At 37.3% G+C, this 19,204-nt stretch overlaps 1 protein-coding gene across 1 annotated transcript; it reads left to right on the forward strand.

The window, feature by feature from the left end:
* Positions 1–1,270: 1,270 nt before the first annotated feature.
* Positions 1,271–2,968, forward strand: LOC109185571 (zinc finger BED domain-containing protein RICESLEEPER 1-like). Its single transcript, XM_019335513.1, has 4 exons — positions 1,271–1,540; positions 1,634–2,183; positions 2,421–2,482; positions 2,936–2,968. Exons 1-4 carry the CDS (start codon positions 1,271–1,273, stop codon positions 2,966–2,968), a joined length of 915 nt encoding a protein of 304 aa, XP_019191058.1.
* Positions 2,969–19,204: the final 16,236 nt, after the last annotated feature.

Genomic DNA, 19,204 nt, shown 5'->3' on the forward strand with positions numbered 1-19,204 from the left:
GTATGATTGTATGGTGGAAGCTTTAATGTAAAATATGTTGTAATATGTATATATATTACCTGTTTATGATTTGTAATCTCAAATCTGTTTGGTTGTCTGCTTTATTTGGATACTGATGCCCATCTTTATAGATGGAAAGCATCAGTGCATCTGGACACCCTCCAACCTCAACTGATGAGGAGCATGGAGTAGAAGCTCCAGGTACTGAGAGAAATCCTCAGACAAATCCTATGTCTTCTCCTCCTGTTGTTCCTACAAAGAAGAGGAAAGGGGTGGAGTCTAGATCTATAGTATGGGATCATTTTGAAAAGATCCGTGGTCCACCTGCTGAAAGTGAAACTAAGGGACCAGTAGTTAAGGGCAAATGCCTTTATTGTGCAAAAATTTATAAATGTGAAAGTAAAAAGCATGGCACTTCCTCATTGAAAAACCATATGAAGGCCTGCCTAAAAAATCCTCATTGTAAGGACACAAGGCAGTCTCTTCTCACCTTTAATGCCTCTGGAACAGAAGCTTCTGAGGGGGTTTTGGGGACTTGGGTTTTCAACCAAGAGGCTATTATGAGGGCATTGTGTGAGATGATCATTGTTGATGAACTTCCCTTTAGGATTGTTGAGGGAAATGGCTTTAGGAAATTCATTTTAGTTGCTTGTCCTAGGTTTCAAATCCCTTCTAGGTGGACCATTTCTAGAGACATTTACCAGATTTACCTAGATGAGAGAATAACCCTAAAAAAGTTGTTTAAAGTGAGCACCTAAAGGGTCAGCTTGACCACTGATACATAGACCTCTGTCCAAAGGATAAATTACATGTGCATTACTGCACATTTCATTGATGATCAGTGGAAGCTAAACAAAAAGATCATTTCCTTTGTCCCAATTTCTTCTCATAAGGGAGAGTACATAGCCAAAGCCCTTGAAAGTTGTCTTCTTGATTGGGGGATTAAAAATGTCTTCACTGTTACTGTTGATAATGCCTCTTCAAATGACACAGTTTTGGGGTTTTTCAAGAACAAACTTCTGTCTTGGGGTGGGTCTTCTGTTAGGGTTCAATATATGCACATGAGGTGCATAGCCCATGTGTTGAACTTAGTGGTCCAGGATGAGTTGAGATATGCAGGTCCTTCTGTTAAGAAAGTTAGAGATGTTGTGAGATGGGTGAGGAGTTCTCCTGCCAGACTTAAGAAGTTTAGAGAGTTTGCTTTGCTTAATGGGTGGAAGCCAAATGTGCATTACAACTTGATGTTCCAACAAGATGGAACATCACATACATGACGCTCAACACTGCCCTTCAATACCAGAGGGCCTTTGAAGCTTATGAGAATGATTCCTCATTGAGTGCTGACTTATCTGATTCTATTCCAAATTTTATGGATTGGCTTTCTGTGCAAAGCTTAGTCCATTTTCTGAAAGGCTTCTATGAGATGACTGTGAGAATATCTGGTTCTTTCTATGTCACTTCAAATACTTTCTTTTCTGAGATTTTTGACTTAGGTTGCATGCTGGATGACATGGTTAACTCTGTTTCAACCTCTGAAAAGGTAAATTGTTAACATTTTCTGAATGTGTTTGTATGCATCTGTGAATTGTGTTTGACTTTGTGTTAATTTTTCTGTGTTATGTATGTTTTTTAGGAAATGGGGTCCCATATGAAACAAAAATTTGAAAAATATTGGGGAGATCCTAAAAAAATGAACTTCTTGATATTCTATGCCAATATTTTGGATCCTAGGGATAAGATTGAGTACATGCCTGCCCAATTTGCCCAGTTATATGGTGATGAAAAAGGAAAATCATGCTTTGAAAAGGTTCAATCTTCTATGGTTCTGCTGTTTAATGATTATACAGCCACCTACCATGTCAATGTGCAGTCTGCATCCCCTACTGTGCAATCTACGCAATCTGAACCTATCCATTCTCAAACTTCAGTTGGAAAACCTCAGGCTAGAATGAAAAGCCAGCTTAAAAAACAGAGAATGGAGACTGGTGGAAGCAGTAAAGAAACTGAACTCCAGATTTATCTAAGTGAAAAATTAGTGGAAGATGAAGAAAATGTGGACTTTGATGTCCTAAGATGGTGGAAGGTTAACAGTGATAGATTTCCTATACTCTCTAGAATGGCAAGGGATGTGTTGGCTGTTCCCATTTCAACTGTTTCCTCTGAGAGTGCATTCAGTACTAGTGGTAGGGTATTAGATGTCTTTAGGAGTTTCTTAACTCCTAAAATTGTTGAAGCCCTAGTATGTGCACAAGATTGGTTGAGGGCACCCAATCATCCAATCTCTGTTGAGGAAAACTTGGATGATGTTGAAAGATTAGAGAAGGGTACTGTTTTTATTTTTTAACTTTCTAGGTTTCAACTTTATAAATTGTTAATTGTTACCTTTTCTAAACTCTTTTTTGTTTTTCCTTTTTGTGCAGAATTGTCCACTGGAGCTGCTGGTTCTTCACCAAGTACTGTTGGAACACTCCCAACAATTGCTGTAATACTTTTATATAACATTGCTTTCTGACTTTCTGTTTAGTTTGATTGATAAATGTGTGGACTCTTTGAGGCAACTCATGTAAGATTCCAGAACTGCTAATTGCTAAGTGGCTTGGTAACTTTTTTATAAATGTTGCTGCCCTTACTCAGTTACATCTCTGGTATTATGCCTTCTCTGGAATTCTGGTATCACTTCCCTTCCTCTCATATTCTCCTTTCTGTTTAGTTATGGCTATGATGATGCTTCCACCATTTGTCTGAATTAAAAGGACTTTGGGTGTTTGGTATGTTGCTCTGAGACAAAACTCATGAAGCAATTTGCCCCCAACTCTAAAATGATATGAAAAAAAGTAATCTGAGCCTTTCTTATTAATTATTATTAGTTCTCTACTTCTCTTTGTCTTTATTGGCTTTAAAGTTTAAAGCCTTTAATGGTTTTATAATTGAGCAGGAAGATGAGGAATGGATGAATGCTGATTGCTGAAGGCTGATTGGTGAATGGTGACTAATGCTGATTGCTGACTGCTGAGTACTTTAATAATTAGTAGTTTAGTGTTGTTTGAGAATTGTTGATTTTCTCATTTTGTGAACTTCATTTTTGCTTTTTGAACACCAGTTGGAAACTGCAATATGTAATTATGTATCTAAATGCCTACATAGCTTTGGCAATTTAGTTTAGGGTTATTAAGTTTGAACATTTTTACAGTTTTTTTTTGGTATGTTTTATAATCCGACTTCAAACCGAAATCCGACCCCCACCCGACCGTATCCGAACATGGGAAATCCGAAAGGATTTCCCTCTTAATTCGAACGGATTGGGGTAGTTTTTCCCAATCCAAAATCCGAGCGGATGAACGGTTCTATAAACCGATCCGCTCGAACCCGTCCGATGCACAACCCTATTGAACAGTGGTGTACCATCATATAGAGCCGTCCAAACGATTTTGCGAGGCGGGCTAAAAAGACCGCCTCTTAACGGGTTTGGAATGTGGCCGGCCCGCTCCACCATGTCAAAGCCTGCTGGCGGGGCGGGCTTAGAATGTGATCGGCCCGGCCCACCATGCCAAAGCCCGCTGGCGGGGCGGGCTAGCCAGCCAGTCAATATTTTTTTGTAATTAGAAAAGATTTGCTGTACTGTAGGCTTGTAGTTACACTACTGTGTAACTGTTTTAATTTTAAAAAATGACATGCAAACTAACAACATGGATTAAATACTAAATATTAATACAAATTCAAATAACTAACAACTAAAAGAAATTACCCAAACTTTTAAGTTTCTATTCTACATTAGGAATTAAAATAAAATAGTTCTGTAAATACTAAACTTCTAAAACTAATAATTCATCAATCATTATATCATTCATATCATGGTCTTATTCTCCTTGATCTCTATCATCATTGATTTGGAAATTGGGAATTGCGAAGCCAACTGCTATTTTTTTTTTTAATATAAATTAGCAGGCCGCGAGCTAAACCCGTGGCCCGCCTGACCCGCCCCGCTTGGACCCATGACCCAGGCGAGGCGGGCTAAAAAGTCCACTTTCTGGCGGGTGAAATAATCAAGAACCCGTCCCCTACCTACGGCGGGACGGGACGGGTCAACCTGGGGTAAAACCCATTTTTACGACTCTACCATCATATCACAAATTATGCCGTGGAAACGTTTGCACCAAACTTGGTGAACACGGTCCCAAACGGCATCGTTTTTACCGGAAAAAAAATTAGTTAATGTGCTGTTAACGGCGTTTTGCATTCTATGTTCAAGATTATGAATTTACATTTATTAAATTATGAATTTTCTGTTATGAGATTATGAATTTCTGTTATGAGATTATGAATTTACAGTTATGTAATTATGAATTTTCTGTACATTCATAATCTCATAATAGAAAATTCATAATCTCATAACAGAAAATTCTTAATTTCATAACAGAAAATTCATAATCTCATAAAAGAAAATTCATAATTTCATAACTGCACATTCATAATTTATGAGTGTTGAAGAAACTTGTGCGAAGATGTGAAACCGCAAAATGTGAATATGAAGAAGAAAAGTCGCACTGTTAATTAAAAAAAAAAAAGATTGGTGGAAGATAACAGTGCCTGTAGGCACCGTTACCGTTTAGGACCGTGTTCACTATGGAGGGTGAATACGGTTCCATGGCATAACGATTGCCATCGCATCCATGTGAATCATGCTTAGGATTTAGCATTTTTGTGAATGATATTTTTGTAAATGATATAGCATGATTTATATCATTTTTATTTGCCAAATGATTACCACCAACATGACTTCTGCAAGCATACATGAACTATTTAGCAAATCTATGTTTTTGACATGCAAACATATATTATAACCATATTTTTTAGGTAATGATATTATCTAAAAAAAAAAAATTTGTACTTTTTGGTGGCCTAACACAATACAAAATATCGGTAGATATTTGTTTTTAATATTAATATTTTTCGGGTGTAAGTTTTATATTCTTTCAAAAAATATCTTAAGAGCATGCAACTTTAGCAATTTTTTTAAAAGATGTTTTGACTATTCCTGTTAAGCTGACGAATTGTGTAAGGCAACATTGGCATAAGAGGGAAATACCAAATATGATCCTGCCATTTAAACTGGCACACATAACATCCTGGATGAACCAAAATAAGTGTTCCCCCCCTCCCCCCCCCCCCCCCCCCCAAAAAAAAAAAAAAAAGAAGATAACATGTGCATACCACTATGTTTTCTTTTACTATGACAATTTGCTTAAGAAACTATGTAGCATCTGTTCACTCCATACAATTGTATGTTGAGTGCACTAATTGTTTCTCTAATTGCCATGACATCATTATTTACAATATACATTTTTATAAGAGCTTTGTTAAGCAATTATGGATGAAATATATCTATTTTGAGGACCTCCAAAATTGAGAAACCACCATGCCCATCCACTACATATCACAAACGCCTAGTACGTGGTTCAACACCATGATGCATTTCCCTATTTGCGTTCAATCGTTTTCTTTAGTGTGCAACCCTTCTACCTATAACCCATCATGAGAAATCAACAGCAATGTTGGTTGCATCATAAGATTTTTTTTTTCTCGGCATTAGGGCCGGAGAGATTTGAAGTTCCTAATTAATTGAAAGCCGAAAAAATTTAATGAGATGAAAAATCTTCAAACCCATGCACTAGCCTTATAGAATCAGAAGTTCAGACAATGAAAAAATAATCTCCTAGAAATATCAAGGAGTGACTAAGTCCATAGAAATTATTTCATATATATATTAAGAGTTGAAATCCCCAACTATGACTAAATATCTCTACTGTTTTTCTTTAGGCCGGAAGCATAGGAAATTTATCGGTTTAATAATTTGCAAAAACTAGATCTAGTGTAGAAATTTTGTCACTCCTGAAATAAAAAAAAAATTATCCTGAAGATATTCGTTTGGAAGGCGAAAACCCCTAGTAAAATTGTAGGTGCACCAAATAACTAAAATACTGGGGAAGCGGAAAAACCAAATTCAAATACTCTTGGGAAATGCCATATATTTGGTTGATACAAAATTTCCATGTGTATAAAAGATATTTACAAAGCTGTTATAGTTGTTGACAACATATTTTGACACGATAGACATATTTTGTTAACAGGTTTCGGATCGCGTGGACACGATATAACACGAAACCCGTTTAAACTCGCTAAAGCTATTAATATATTAAAAATCTAAAATTTAAAGTTAAGTTATATATATAAAAAAAAAGAAATAAAACCTACAATTCAATCCATCAAACAAACTAAAAAAATATTCAATTTATAACATTCATAAAATTGTTGCTAGATGGTCCCACCAATGTGGGTAGGGTGGTGACCAAAAGCTTAACAATTAAGCTTGGAAGATGAAGTGAAAGGTTTTTTGATTAATGGCTTCATTCATGTCTACTTAATGGGAGATTAAAGTGGGCAAATGAAAAGACAAAAGAGTTGGCTTTGTAAAGCCTATATAAAGGCCATGGATTTGGCTACCTTGGACATGAGAGAGTTTAAGAAGAAGAAAAAGAGAGGAGAGAAAATTTGTTGAGATATACAAGTGTGAGAAAATTAGCCGAGAAGAAGTTGGTGGATTTCGTAGAAATTCTTGTGCCTCGGGGTATGTTATTTTCTCTTGTATTTTGTGTTGCCTCCAATCGTTGAATTAGAGAAGCCTCCTCTGTTGTACCCATTATCTATATAGTGGAAGGTTTACTGGCTTGTGCCCGTGGTTTTTTACTCCTTGCCTTGAGGAGGTTTTTCCACGTTAAAATTCTTGGTGTTCTTCTTGGTGCCGTTTATTTATTTTCATTGTGCTAATTATATATTCTTGCGAGCTTTCTTCCCAACAACTGGTATCAGAGCCTTGTTCAAGTGCGAAGCTATGGAAGGAAAGTTCAATAGAATTGCTAGTTTGAATGGCACAAATTATCACATATGGAGAAATAAGATAAAAGATCTACTATATGTGATGAAGTTGCATTTACCCGTGTTTGCTACCCAGAAACCTGAAAATAAATCAGATGAAGAGTGGGCCTTTGAGCATGAACAGGTATGTGGTTATATTCGGCAATTTGTTGAAGATAATGTGTATAATCATATTTGTAGTGAGACTCATGCAAGGACACTGTGGAGTAAACTTGAAGATTTATATGCTTCAAAGACTGGCAACAACAAATTGTTTTATCTCACAAAATTGGTGCAATTGAGATATAACGAGGGTAGTTCTGTTGCGGATCACTTGAATGAATTTCAAGGGATTGTTGATCAATTGTCAGGTATGTGAGTTAAATTTGATGATGAGGTTCTTGCTCTTATGGTATTAGCATCATTGCCAGATTCTTGGGAGACTTTAAAGATTTCTTTGACTAATTCTGCTCCTAACGGTGTTGTAACAATGGAACTTGTTAAAAGTGGTGTCCTGAATGAAGAGATGAGACGAAGGTCACAAGGTACTTCCTCTCAACATTCAGAGGTCTTGACTACAACAAATAGGGGGAGAAGTCAAAGCAAGGGTCCAAGGAGTAAAGATAAAAACAGAGATAACAGTAGAGGTAAATCTAATAAATTTGCTAATGTTGAATGTTATCATTGTCACAAAAAGGGGCATATTAAGAAATTTTGCCGACTACGGAAGAAAGAAAATCAGAAAAATAAAGACTCTGAAAAGAATAATGGTAGTGATGATGATAGTGTAGCTGCTACAGTTGAACATGATTTTCTTATCTTCTATGATGGTGACACAGATGCCATTAATTTGGCAAGTTATGATACAAACTGGGTAATTGATAGTGGTGCATCCATTCATGCTACAGCTCGAAAGGATTTTTTTGTTAGTTATGCAACAGGTGATTTTGGAGTTGTGAAAATGGGCAATGATGGTAATGCAAAGATTGTTGGTGTTGGCGATGTTCAGTTAGAAACCAACAATGGCACCAAGTTGCTTCTGAAAAATGTGAAGCATGCTCCAGATATCAGGTATAATTTAATTTCTGCTGGAAAATTAGATGATGAAGGGTATTGTAATACTTTCCAAAATGGCCAATGGAAACTCACAAGAGGTTCTCTAGTTGTGGCTCGAGGCACAAAGTGTTCTACACTTTATGTTTTACAGGCCAAGATCTCAGGAAATATTGTCAATACGGTTGAGAACGATGATATGAATGATATATGGCATAAGAGGCTTGCACATATATCTGAGGAGAGGATGTCCATGCTGGTCAGAAAAAAGAGCTTAGCTGGGTTGAACAATGTTCATTTGAAGAGGTGTGCTCATTGTCTAGCAGGAAAGCAGAACCGAGTATCCTTTAAAAGTTCTGCTGAGACTAAGAAGAAACCAGAGGTATTGGAACTGATACACTCTGATGTGTGTGGACCTTTCAAAACTAGGTCACTTGGTGGTGCTCGCTATTTTGTTACCTTCATTGATGACTGCTCAAGGAAATTATGGGTTTATTCTTTGAGGCATAAAAGTCAAGTTGTGGACATATTCAAGCAATTTCATGCCCTAGTTGAGAGACAGACTGGGAAGAAGCTAAAATGCATAAAGTCAGATAATGGAGGAGAGTATATTGGGCCATTCAATAGGTATTGCGTAGAGCAGGGTATTCGCCATAAGAAAACACCACCAAAGACTCCTCAGTTAAATGGTGTTGCTGAGAGGATGAACAGGACTTTGATTGAGAGAGTTAGATGTTTGTTGTCACATGCAAAGTTACCAAAGACATTCTGGGCTGAGGCACTAAGTACTGTTGCGCATGTGTTGAATCTCTCACCATGTGCTCCATTAAGGTTTGACATACCAAATTGGGTATGGACAGGAAATGATGTTTCCTATGATTATCTACGTGTCTTCGGGTGCAAAGCATTTGTGCACATTCCGAAAGATGAAAGATCGAAACTTGATGTTAAGACACGACAGTGTGTGTTTATTGGCTATGGTCTAGATGACTTTGGCTACAGATTTTATGATCCGGCTGAAAAGAAGCTTGTGAGAAGCCGAGATGCTGTGTTCGTGGAGAATCAAACCATAGAGGATATTGACCGGGTTAAAGAATTGGGATCTCATAACGGTGATTCAGTTGATACTGAGATAGTACCTCCAACAGTGGTTCCTGAAGAGGTTGGAGAGGAGGACCAAATTGAGCAGCAAGATGTTACTGATGCTTCCATTAATGATGATGAACTCCCAGTTCCAGAAGCTTCAACTCCACCTCAGCTTCGAAGAAGTTCAAGAGTTAGACAGCCTTCTACAAGGTACTCTTCTGATATTTATGAAATTAATTTTGTTGATAATGGTGAACCAGAATGTTATGCAGAAGCTGTGGAGGATGAACACAAGGAAAAGTGGATTGAAGCCATGAAAGATGAGATGAAATCCTTGTATGAGAATAATACCTTTGAGTTAGTAAAGCTACCTAAAGGTAAGAGAGCTTTGACAAACAAGTGGGTGTACAGAGTAAAGCAGGAAGAACACTCTTCACAGCCACGGTACAAAGCTAGACTAGTTGTCAAGGGATTCAACCAGAGAAAAGGTATTGACTTTGATGAGATATTTTCTCCAGTGGTTAAGATGTCTTCCATTCGTGTTGTTCTTGGACTAGCAGCCAACCTAGATTTAGAAATTGAGCAAATGGATGTAAAGACTGCTTTTCTTCATGGTGATTTGGATGAAGAAATATACATGGAGCAACCAGAAGGTTTTGAAGTCAAGGGAAAAGAGGACTATGTATGTAAGTTAAATAAGAGTCTATATGGCTTAAAACAGGCACCAAGACAGTGGTACAAGAAGTTTGAGTCAGTTATGGCGAAGCAAGGTTACATGAAGACTACTTCTGACCATTGTGTGTTCTTTCAAAAACTCTCTGATGATGATTTTATTATTCTCCTGTTGTACGTTGATGATATGTTGATCTTCGGCAAGAGTGCTTCTAGAATTAATCAACTAAAGGAACAGTTGAGCAAGTCTTTTGCTATGAAAGACTTGGGGCCAGCAAAACAGATTCTTGGGATAAGAATTACACGAGACAGGAATGCCAAAAAGTTGTGGTTGTCTCAGGAGAAGTACATTGAAAAAATACTTTGCAGGTTTAACATGGACAATGCTAAAGCGGTTAGTTCTCCTCTTGCTAATCACTTTAAATTAAGTAGTAAGCAAAGTCCTTCTACAGAGGAAGAAAAGGCAAGTATGCAACAAGTCCCTTACAATTCAGTAGTTGGTAGTTTAATGTATGCCATGGTATGTACAAGGCCAGATATTGCTCATGCAGTTGGCGTTGTCAGTAGGTTCCTTTCTAATCCTGGCAAGGAACATTGGATGGCTGTTAAATGGATTTTCAGATGTCTTAGAGGTACTTCTAAATTATGCCTATGTTTTGGTTCTAGTAAGTCTATGTTGGTTGGATACACTGATGCAGACATGGCAGGTGACATTGACTCTAGAAAGTCGACTTCGGGGTATCTGATAACATTTGCAGAGGGAGCAGTATCATGGCAGTCTAAGTTACAAAAGTGTGTTGCACTTTCTACCACAGAGGCTGAGTTTATTGCAGCAACTGAAGCTTGTAAAGAGTTGCTATGGATGAAGAAATTTCTTCAAGAACTCGGGATCAAACAAGACAAATATGAGTTATTTTGTGATAGTCAGAGTGCTATACACCTTGGTAAGAATTCCTCTTTCCATTCAAGATCGAAACATATCGATGTAAGATATCACTGGATACGAGATGTTTTGGAGATGAACCAGTTACAACTTGTAAAGATCCATACAGATGAAAATGGGTCTGACATGTTAACAAAGTCATTACCAAGGGAAAAGCTTGAGATATGTCGTTCAGCTGCAGGGATGCAAGTCCCTCCCACATTGGCGTGAGGGGGAGTTAGTTGCTAGATGGTCCCACCAATGTGGGTGGGGTGGTGACCAAAAGCTTAACAATTAAGCTTGGAAGATGAAGTGAAAGGTTTTTTGATTAATGGCTTCATTCATGTCCACTTAATGGGAGATTAAAGTGGGCAAATGAAAAGACAAAAGAGTTGGCTTTGTAAAGCCTATATAAAGGCCATGGATTTGGCTACCTTGGACATGAGAGAGTTTAAGAAGAAGAAAAAGAGAGGAGAGAAAATTTGTTGAGATATACAAGTGTGAGAAAATTAGCCGAGAAGAAGTTGGTGGATTTCGTAGAAATTCTTGTGCCTCGGGGTATGTTATTTTCTCTTGTATTTTGTGTTGCCTCTAATCGTTGAATTAGAGAAGCCTCCTCTGTTGTACCCATTATCTATATAGTGGAAGGTTTACTGGCTTGTGCCCGTGGTTTTTTACTCCTTGCCTTGAGGAGGTTTTTCCACGTTAAAATTCTTGGTGTTCTTCTTGGTGCCGTTTATTTATTTTCATTGTGCTAATTATATATTCTTGCGAGCTTTCTTCCCAACAAAAATGATAAAATAACATCCAAAAATCATAATTAAAGAAATACATACTAGCTAGTTATTAGAATAATTAGAATAAAATTGAACACAATAAAATTTCAAATTTCATATTGTTGAACATCAATAATTGGTGTAGGATATTGGCCTAATGTAGTAAATTCATCATTAATCATGTTCATAATATCTTTTGTAATTTCATTCATGACAATGGTTCTTACCTAAATGACAATGATTCTTACCGGTTTATAAACATGTATGTGTAAACAAGTTAACATGATAATATTAACGGATTGACCCGTTAAGACACGAAACATAACGGGTTCTTAACGGGTCAGCCCGTTAACAACCAGGGACACGTTAAAACTAGACACTAACCCGTTATTTTCGTGTCCGATTTCGTGCCGTGTTAACGGGTCATGTTCATAATTTCCAGGTCTAGTTGTAATACTACTTTATTTGGAGGTGATTAGAATTGATGAGGCCCAATTCTTTGCGGATCTATATGAATTCTGCTGTGAAGCTGCTGATCATGATGGCAAAACTATAATTGTTTCTGGGTTGCATGTAGGGATGACAATATGCCCCGTCCCAGTTGGGGATCCCCGATCCCCGCCCCGACGGGAACGGGGATATTGTAAATTTTCGGGGAACGGGGACGGGGATACCCCTCCCCGCCCCGCCCCGTCCCCGAATAATTAATAATAATAAATAAATAAATAAATAAATTATATATATATATATATATATATATATATATATATATATAAAATTAATTAATTAATTAATTAAGATTTAAAATTTTAATTTTTAAAATTAAAAATTACACTAATTTAAAATTTTGATTAAGAATTGAACGGGAACCGGGGAATCCCCGTCCCCGCCTAATTCCCCGCGGGGACGGGGATGGGGGTTAGTTTCAATTTCCCGCCGGGGATGGGGACGGGGAGGGGGATGGGGACGGGGAGGGGGATGGGGTCGGGGTTTCGGGGACGGGGACGGGGAGTATACTCCCCGCCCCCGCCCCGCCCCGTTGCCATCCCTAGTTGCATGGGGACTACTTGAGGTATGAAACCCCACTAGTTCGCATTACTAGTCCCTATTCTTTATTTTCAAATTTTCACATTACTAATGGAAAAGTTAAATATCAGTCATCCATACAAGAATTTTACATGCAACCGAGGAACATATTGGATTAATGCTTAGATCTGTTGTGTCTAAGAATTGACTCAGAAATCAAGAGAAACTCTTGCGCAGTTGCACTGATGCAACATAACTACTACTAAGAATGGATATTCAAAGAAGCCCAGGATATCAATTAACAATGAAAATGTTACAGATTAAGTTCTCTACATCCACAATGAGTATCTTTACCCTCAAAGCATCAATATTATCATTGTCCAAAATGAAATCTGAAATAGTGCCGTGAATCTTGAATGCAAGATGTAACTTAAAGTTCTACTCGATTTTATATTAAGTAATTAATCGAGTAAAAGACATTTTTGGTCCTAGATTTATAGTGGCATGGACAATTTTAGTCCTTTTTAAAAAAATCAGACAATTTGTGTACACTCTTATTATGGCGAGGACAATTTTGGTCCTCCGTCTAAATTTCCGTTAGATGGCAAGTTAAATAGGGGGTAATTTCGTCTTATCAAGTGCCCTTCATTCTTTCCCTTTTTTTCCCCTTTTTATTCCCGTTTTATTCCCGTTCTCAGTCAGCGAAGACATTCGAATGAAACCCTAAATTGTATTCTTACCAGTAGACGACCATGTCGAAGACATAATTCGAAGATTGAAGACCACATTCGCTCGAAGATTGAAGACCACATTCGCTCGAAGATTGAAGTCCACATTCGCAATGACTGAAGACCACATTCACCACTCTACTCCACAATTAGACGAAATAGAGGACGAACGGAGGCAAATGGAGATGAATAAATCAGTTAAGGAAGCATTTCGTTTGTCTATGTGTGCTCTGTATGTTGAAAGTTGTTTCTTTATATATGTATGCTATCCTTTATATATGTATGCTATCTAGGTCCGAGTGCAGTTGTGAATAATTTGTGTTGCTATCTTTATTGTTGAAAGTAGTTTGTTTAAATAATTTGTGTTGCTATCTAGGTCCCAGTGCAGTTGTGAATGGGTCCATGTGTTTTTGGTTTGTTGTTCACTTTTATGAAGTGCAGTACATATATTCATATAGTGTGGACCACTTGCATTTGTCTTTCCCATTGGGGACCACAATTGTGTATTCAATTGGTTGGTTTTATTGCAAAATAATCAGTGTTGAATAATCAGTATTGGCTTTAAATAATCAATTGTGTATTTTATTGCAAAATAAACCACATGTATGCTATCTAGGTCCATGTGCTATTGGCTTTAAATAATCAGTGTTGCTTTGGACTGCAAAATTGGTTTTAAATAATCAGTGTTGCTTTCTTATATTGGATTTTACTGCTTTGGACAGTGTTGAATTTTGTTCTTTCTTTAAGTTATTTTTTTTTTCTTTTGTCCTAATGAAATAGATGGAAACAGTGCTCAGTTTATATTGAAGCTAAAACATGGTGGTTGCCTTAAAGTTAAAGGAGTAGGATATGTTGGAGGAATTAGTCAACGTTTTACTTTGGACATTGATTTGTGGGGGATGATAACATTAAGGGAAACAATTGAAGAATTGGGATATAACATGCTAGACAAGTTTAAGTATTTCACACTTACTAATTCAGGAGAATTATTTGAATTAGTAAATGACAGTGACTGCTGGGCAATTTCTGATTTTGGAATGTTTCCTAAGGAGATTGAAGTGTGGGTTGTTTGTGGTGAGTCTGGTGAGGCTAAGGGTGATGGTGATGGGTCTGCAGAGGGTGAATATACTGACAGTGATGAGTCAGACAGTGTTTCAGAGGACTATGAGTACAGTAATGAAAGTGGTGAAGATGATGACTTAGACTTTGAGACTAATGTAGATCCAAATGTGGAGTTTGAAGGGACTGGGAAAGGGAAACAGATTGGGAGTGTGGCTGGGAAAGGGAAACAAGTAGGGAGTGTGGCTGGGAAAGGGAAAGGGAAAGAGACTGTGGATGGGAGTGGGAGTGTGCCTAGAGTAGTTGAGGATGTTGGCTTGAATCTGTCTGATGAAGATAGTGGAAAAGACAGTGATGAAAAACAGAATTATAAATGGCCAGTTTTCAGGGCTAGCACTGATTTGAAATCCCCTAAGTTTTGTGTTGGATTAACATTTGGAACAAAGGGTGAAGTGAAAGATGCAGTCCACAATTATGCATACAACAATGGCAAGGAATTAAAGTTCACTAAGAATGATAAGATGATGATGTATGTAAGATGTAGACAAGAAGGATGCCCTTTCAGAATTAATTTATGGAAAGAGAAAAATGCAATGTCTTGGAGGATTACAACTTTTGATGAAGAGCATGATGGCTGTGGTTGGGTGTATAAGAATAGAATGGTGAAATCAAGTAGACTTGCCAAGAGATGGATAAAAGAGATTGGAAGCAACTTAAACTGGACAAGTGCACAGTTTAGAGACAGGGTGAACACTAACGAAGGAATGAAGATAAGTAACAAAAAAGCCTATAGAACAATAAAAAGAGCAAAGGCAGTAATTGAAGGAGATGCACTGGAGTTTTTTAACAAGATTTGGGATTATAAATTAGAGATTGAAAAAACTAACCCAAGGAGTTCTTGCCATGTCAAGGAAACTGAAAAGATATATGATGGAAAGACAAGATTTCTTAGGATGTACTTTTGTTGGAAAGCTTGCAAGGATGGATATAAGTTTTGTAGGAAGTTAATTGGAGTAGATGGCACACATCTAAAGAACAAGTTTGGAGGACAACTTTTAACTGCTGTGGGTGTAGATGGAAATGAAAGTATATTCCCATTGGCTTATGCCATTGTAGAAGGAGAAACAAAAGATTCATGGATTTGGTTCTTGCAGTATCTTCACGATGACCTAGAGATCACACCACAAGCTGAACAACAACTAACCTTTATTTCAGGTATAGAATTCTGAGTTATCAATCTGAATTTTGAATTTTGAATTCTGATTTTTGAATTTTGAATTCTGATTTTTGAATTTTGAAATTTGAATTCTGCACTAATTCTGTTTATTACTCCTTTTTTTTTTTTTTAATATATTATAGACAAACAGAAAGGTTTCTTGCCTGCATTTGAGCAAGTGTTTCCAAATGCCACACATAGATTTTGTGTTAGGCATCTCCATGGGAACATGAAGTTGGCAGGTTTTGTGGGCAAGGCAATGAAGGATTGTTTATGGGCAGCAGCCAAGGCAACAACAGTAAACAGCTTCACTGATGCTATGGAGGAGATCAAGAAGTTAGATATGGATGCATACTTGTGGCTAACTGAGAAACATCCTTCAGAATGGTCAAGGTCCCATTTCACAACTTTTTCTAATTCTGATGCATTAGTGAACAACATATCAGAAAGTTTCAATGCCACGATTTTAGATGCAAGGGCAGAACCACTAATATCTTGTGTAGAATCTATTAGGAAGTTACTTATGGCTAAATTATTTGAAAATAAACAAAAGGCTACTAAGTGGAAGGGTTCATTCTGTCCTTCAATAATGAAAAAAAATTTTGAAATTGAGAGAGATGCTGCTGGATGTTTGGCGACTCAAAGTGATGATAATCTATTTGAGATAAAGTGCATGGTAGGGTTAGAGGGGTTAGAGCAACATACAGTGGATTTTTTAAGGGGTAGCTGTAGTTGTAGGAGGTGGGAGTTAACTGGGATACCTTGTAAACATGCTGTGTGTGCCATCTGGATGAAACATGGAAGAGGGCCTGTTCATAACTATGTACACCCTTGCTACTCAATAAACAATTACTTGAATACCTATGGAGGGAGGATAAACCCACTTTCTGGTCCAAGTGAATGGCCAAGGTCAGACAAGGAACCTCCATTGCCTCCACTATACACAACCAAAGTGGGAAGACCACAGAAATTGAGAAAAAGGGGCAGAGATGAACTCACCAAGGATGGGACACATATGAACCCTAGCTTGCTAGTTAAGCATTGCAAGAAATGCAATAAGACTGGCCATAACTCTAGAACATGCCCTCAAGATCCTTCTACAAGTCAAAGAAAGGTATTGACAACTACTTTTAATGTATGCATATATTTACTGTTAAAAGAAAGATATTTACTATAATCCATTGTTTGTTTGTGATGTAGCTGAATCCAAGAAAAAGGACAAGGAAGAACAAATCCGGGACTCCACTTCCATCATCTACTGGACTCCAAGTTGCAGCAGCTACTAGGACAAAGAAGAACAACTCTGGGACTCCAGTTGCAGCAGCTACTAGGACAAGGAAGAACACATCTGGGACTCCACTTGCAGCAGCAACTAGGACAAGGAAGAACACATCTGGGATTCCACTTGCAACAGTTACTGGGACTTCACTTGAAGGGAGTAGTGTTGCAGCTGAAGACATGACTGAATTTTGGAATGAAGCAGCAGAGATGGCAGCAATGTATGACAATGGACCTCAACCTGATGAAATCTCAATTACACAGCCAGAGTATGGGGTTGACATTACACAGTCAGAGCATGTTTCTGTTACACCTCCTCAGCCAAAGAATGTTTGTGTTAGACCTCCTCCTCCCAAAAGGTCTAACTTAGGGTTGACATCAAGGAACAAATTACCAATTCAGAGGGCACCTATGACAAGATCTAGGACAACACTGAAGTGCAGGTTCACCAACACCGTGGATACACCTGTGGACATCGAATGAATGACATTAAGATGTTCCTTTTTTGGTTCCATGTAATCACTGTTTAAGCCTTGTATTTTTGACATCAAAACTGACATTCTTGCTTAGCTTTTAAAACTGAAATTGGCAGTGAATGTAATGGTGTTTATTGGCAGATTCTTACTAAAATTGGCAGTGAATGAATGTAATCAGTGAATGAATGTTGTGTAGCTTTGCTTTGTAAAACTGAAATTGGCAGTGAATGTAATGGTGTTTTTTGGAAGCATTGATAAACTGATTTGTGTATTTGCTTTGTAAAACTGGCAGTGAAACCAAATATCCACTGATAAACTGAATTTGAATAAACTGTTAAACTGATAAACTGAATTTGAATAAATTGAATAAACCAAATATCCAGTGAAACCAAATATCCATTGATAAACTCAAATATCCATTTGCTCCCTACAAATAAACTGATAAACCAAATATCCATTGATAAACCAAACACCAATTATGGAAGCATATACATGTTGCTCCCTACAGATACAACAATTGAAAGATAAGGAATTAATAGTACAATAAGGGCAACTGCAACCAACATCATCATGGATCTACATTTTGTATTCCTACGATTATTCTTAATTTGAATGTCTTCCCATTTGCTCAACTTGCATTTTAAATATGCGTTTTCTTCTTCAATTTTGTTAACTTTCTTCAATAAGCCTGGTATAATCTTCTTTGACCTAGGGCACATTGGGGGATCGAACCAAGCCACGAATCCATCCTGATAAATTTGCACAAATTAAAACACCAATATAAGTAATTCAATTTCACATTTCTGAATCATCAAACTCAAAAAAAAAAAAAAAAAAAAAACATATTTATCAGCATGGATAATGATTACAGCTTACAATTTTTTTTTTTTAAAAAAAACAAATTTATCCAAACAAATTTAAAAATTTGCATCTAACCTTGCATCCTAAACATTCCTAGTACCTCCTTCCCGGGTTCTCATTGGTCCAAGATGTTCTCAAAACCATTTCTTGCCCACATTCACAAACTTGAATCGAAATCCATTCACCATATACCTTTCGCCTTGTAGTTGATGAACTGGAAGAGTTACAGCTTCCTCCTTGCATTTTCCTTCGACCAGATTTGCCTGTTTAGAGAGAGTGTTGCTTCGACCAGGATTGCTTCTTCAATCTGCCTCTTCGCTCGTCAATCTTGAATGAAGAACAAAACCACTTGAATGTCTTCGCTGACTGAGAATGGGAATAAAAATGGAAAAAAAAGGGAAAGAATGAAGGGCACTTGATAAGACGAAATTACCCCCTATTTAACTTGCCATCTAACGGAAATTTAGACGGAGGACCAAAATTGTCCTCGTCATAATAAGAGTGTCCACAAATTGTCTGATTTTTTAAAAAAGGACTAAAATTGTCCGTGCCACTATAAATCTAGGACCAAAAATGTCTTTTACTCTAATTAATCATATCCATTAATTAGGTTATTTATCAGTAATAAATAACAAAAATTAAATGCTGAAAATAAATCAAGTACACACGATAATTGATTACGCAGTTCGGAGCGATTCTCCTACGTCTGCGGGGCAACCCTGCCAAATCCACTATAGATGTTCACCGAGGAATTTTACAAGAGGTAAGTACATAAGGCTATCAGCCGCTACTACCACAACACCTTCCTAACATCTACTCAGGACTAGTACATGCATGCCGTTGACGATCTTCAAGAGATATTTCAGCTGACCCAGGTACAGACAGTATAGCTCAGAAGAAATCCCACATAAAATAGTATAATAAACAGATTAAGAATAATATATAGACTTTCCTTTCTCTCAAATTGGCATGTAGTAATTCGTAAGTTTCCATAATGAGAACCTTCCTTTTATATCAATCACTCCAACAACCTTCCCCAGAGAGATAGCCAACCATTTTAAATCAAATAACCACACCCACTCATTAATTAATGGCTCCCTTATAATTAGCTTCAACCATGTAATTATTCTTCTGACTTC

The sequence above is a fragment of the Ipomoea nil genome, unplaced genomic scaffold (genome assembly GCF_001879475.1).
Source record: "Ipomoea nil cultivar Tokyo-kokei standard unplaced genomic scaffold, Asagao_1.1 scaffold1334, whole genome shotgun sequence".
Classification (NCBI taxonomy): Eukaryota; Viridiplantae; Streptophyta; class Magnoliopsida; order Solanales; family Convolvulaceae; genus Ipomoea; species Ipomoea nil.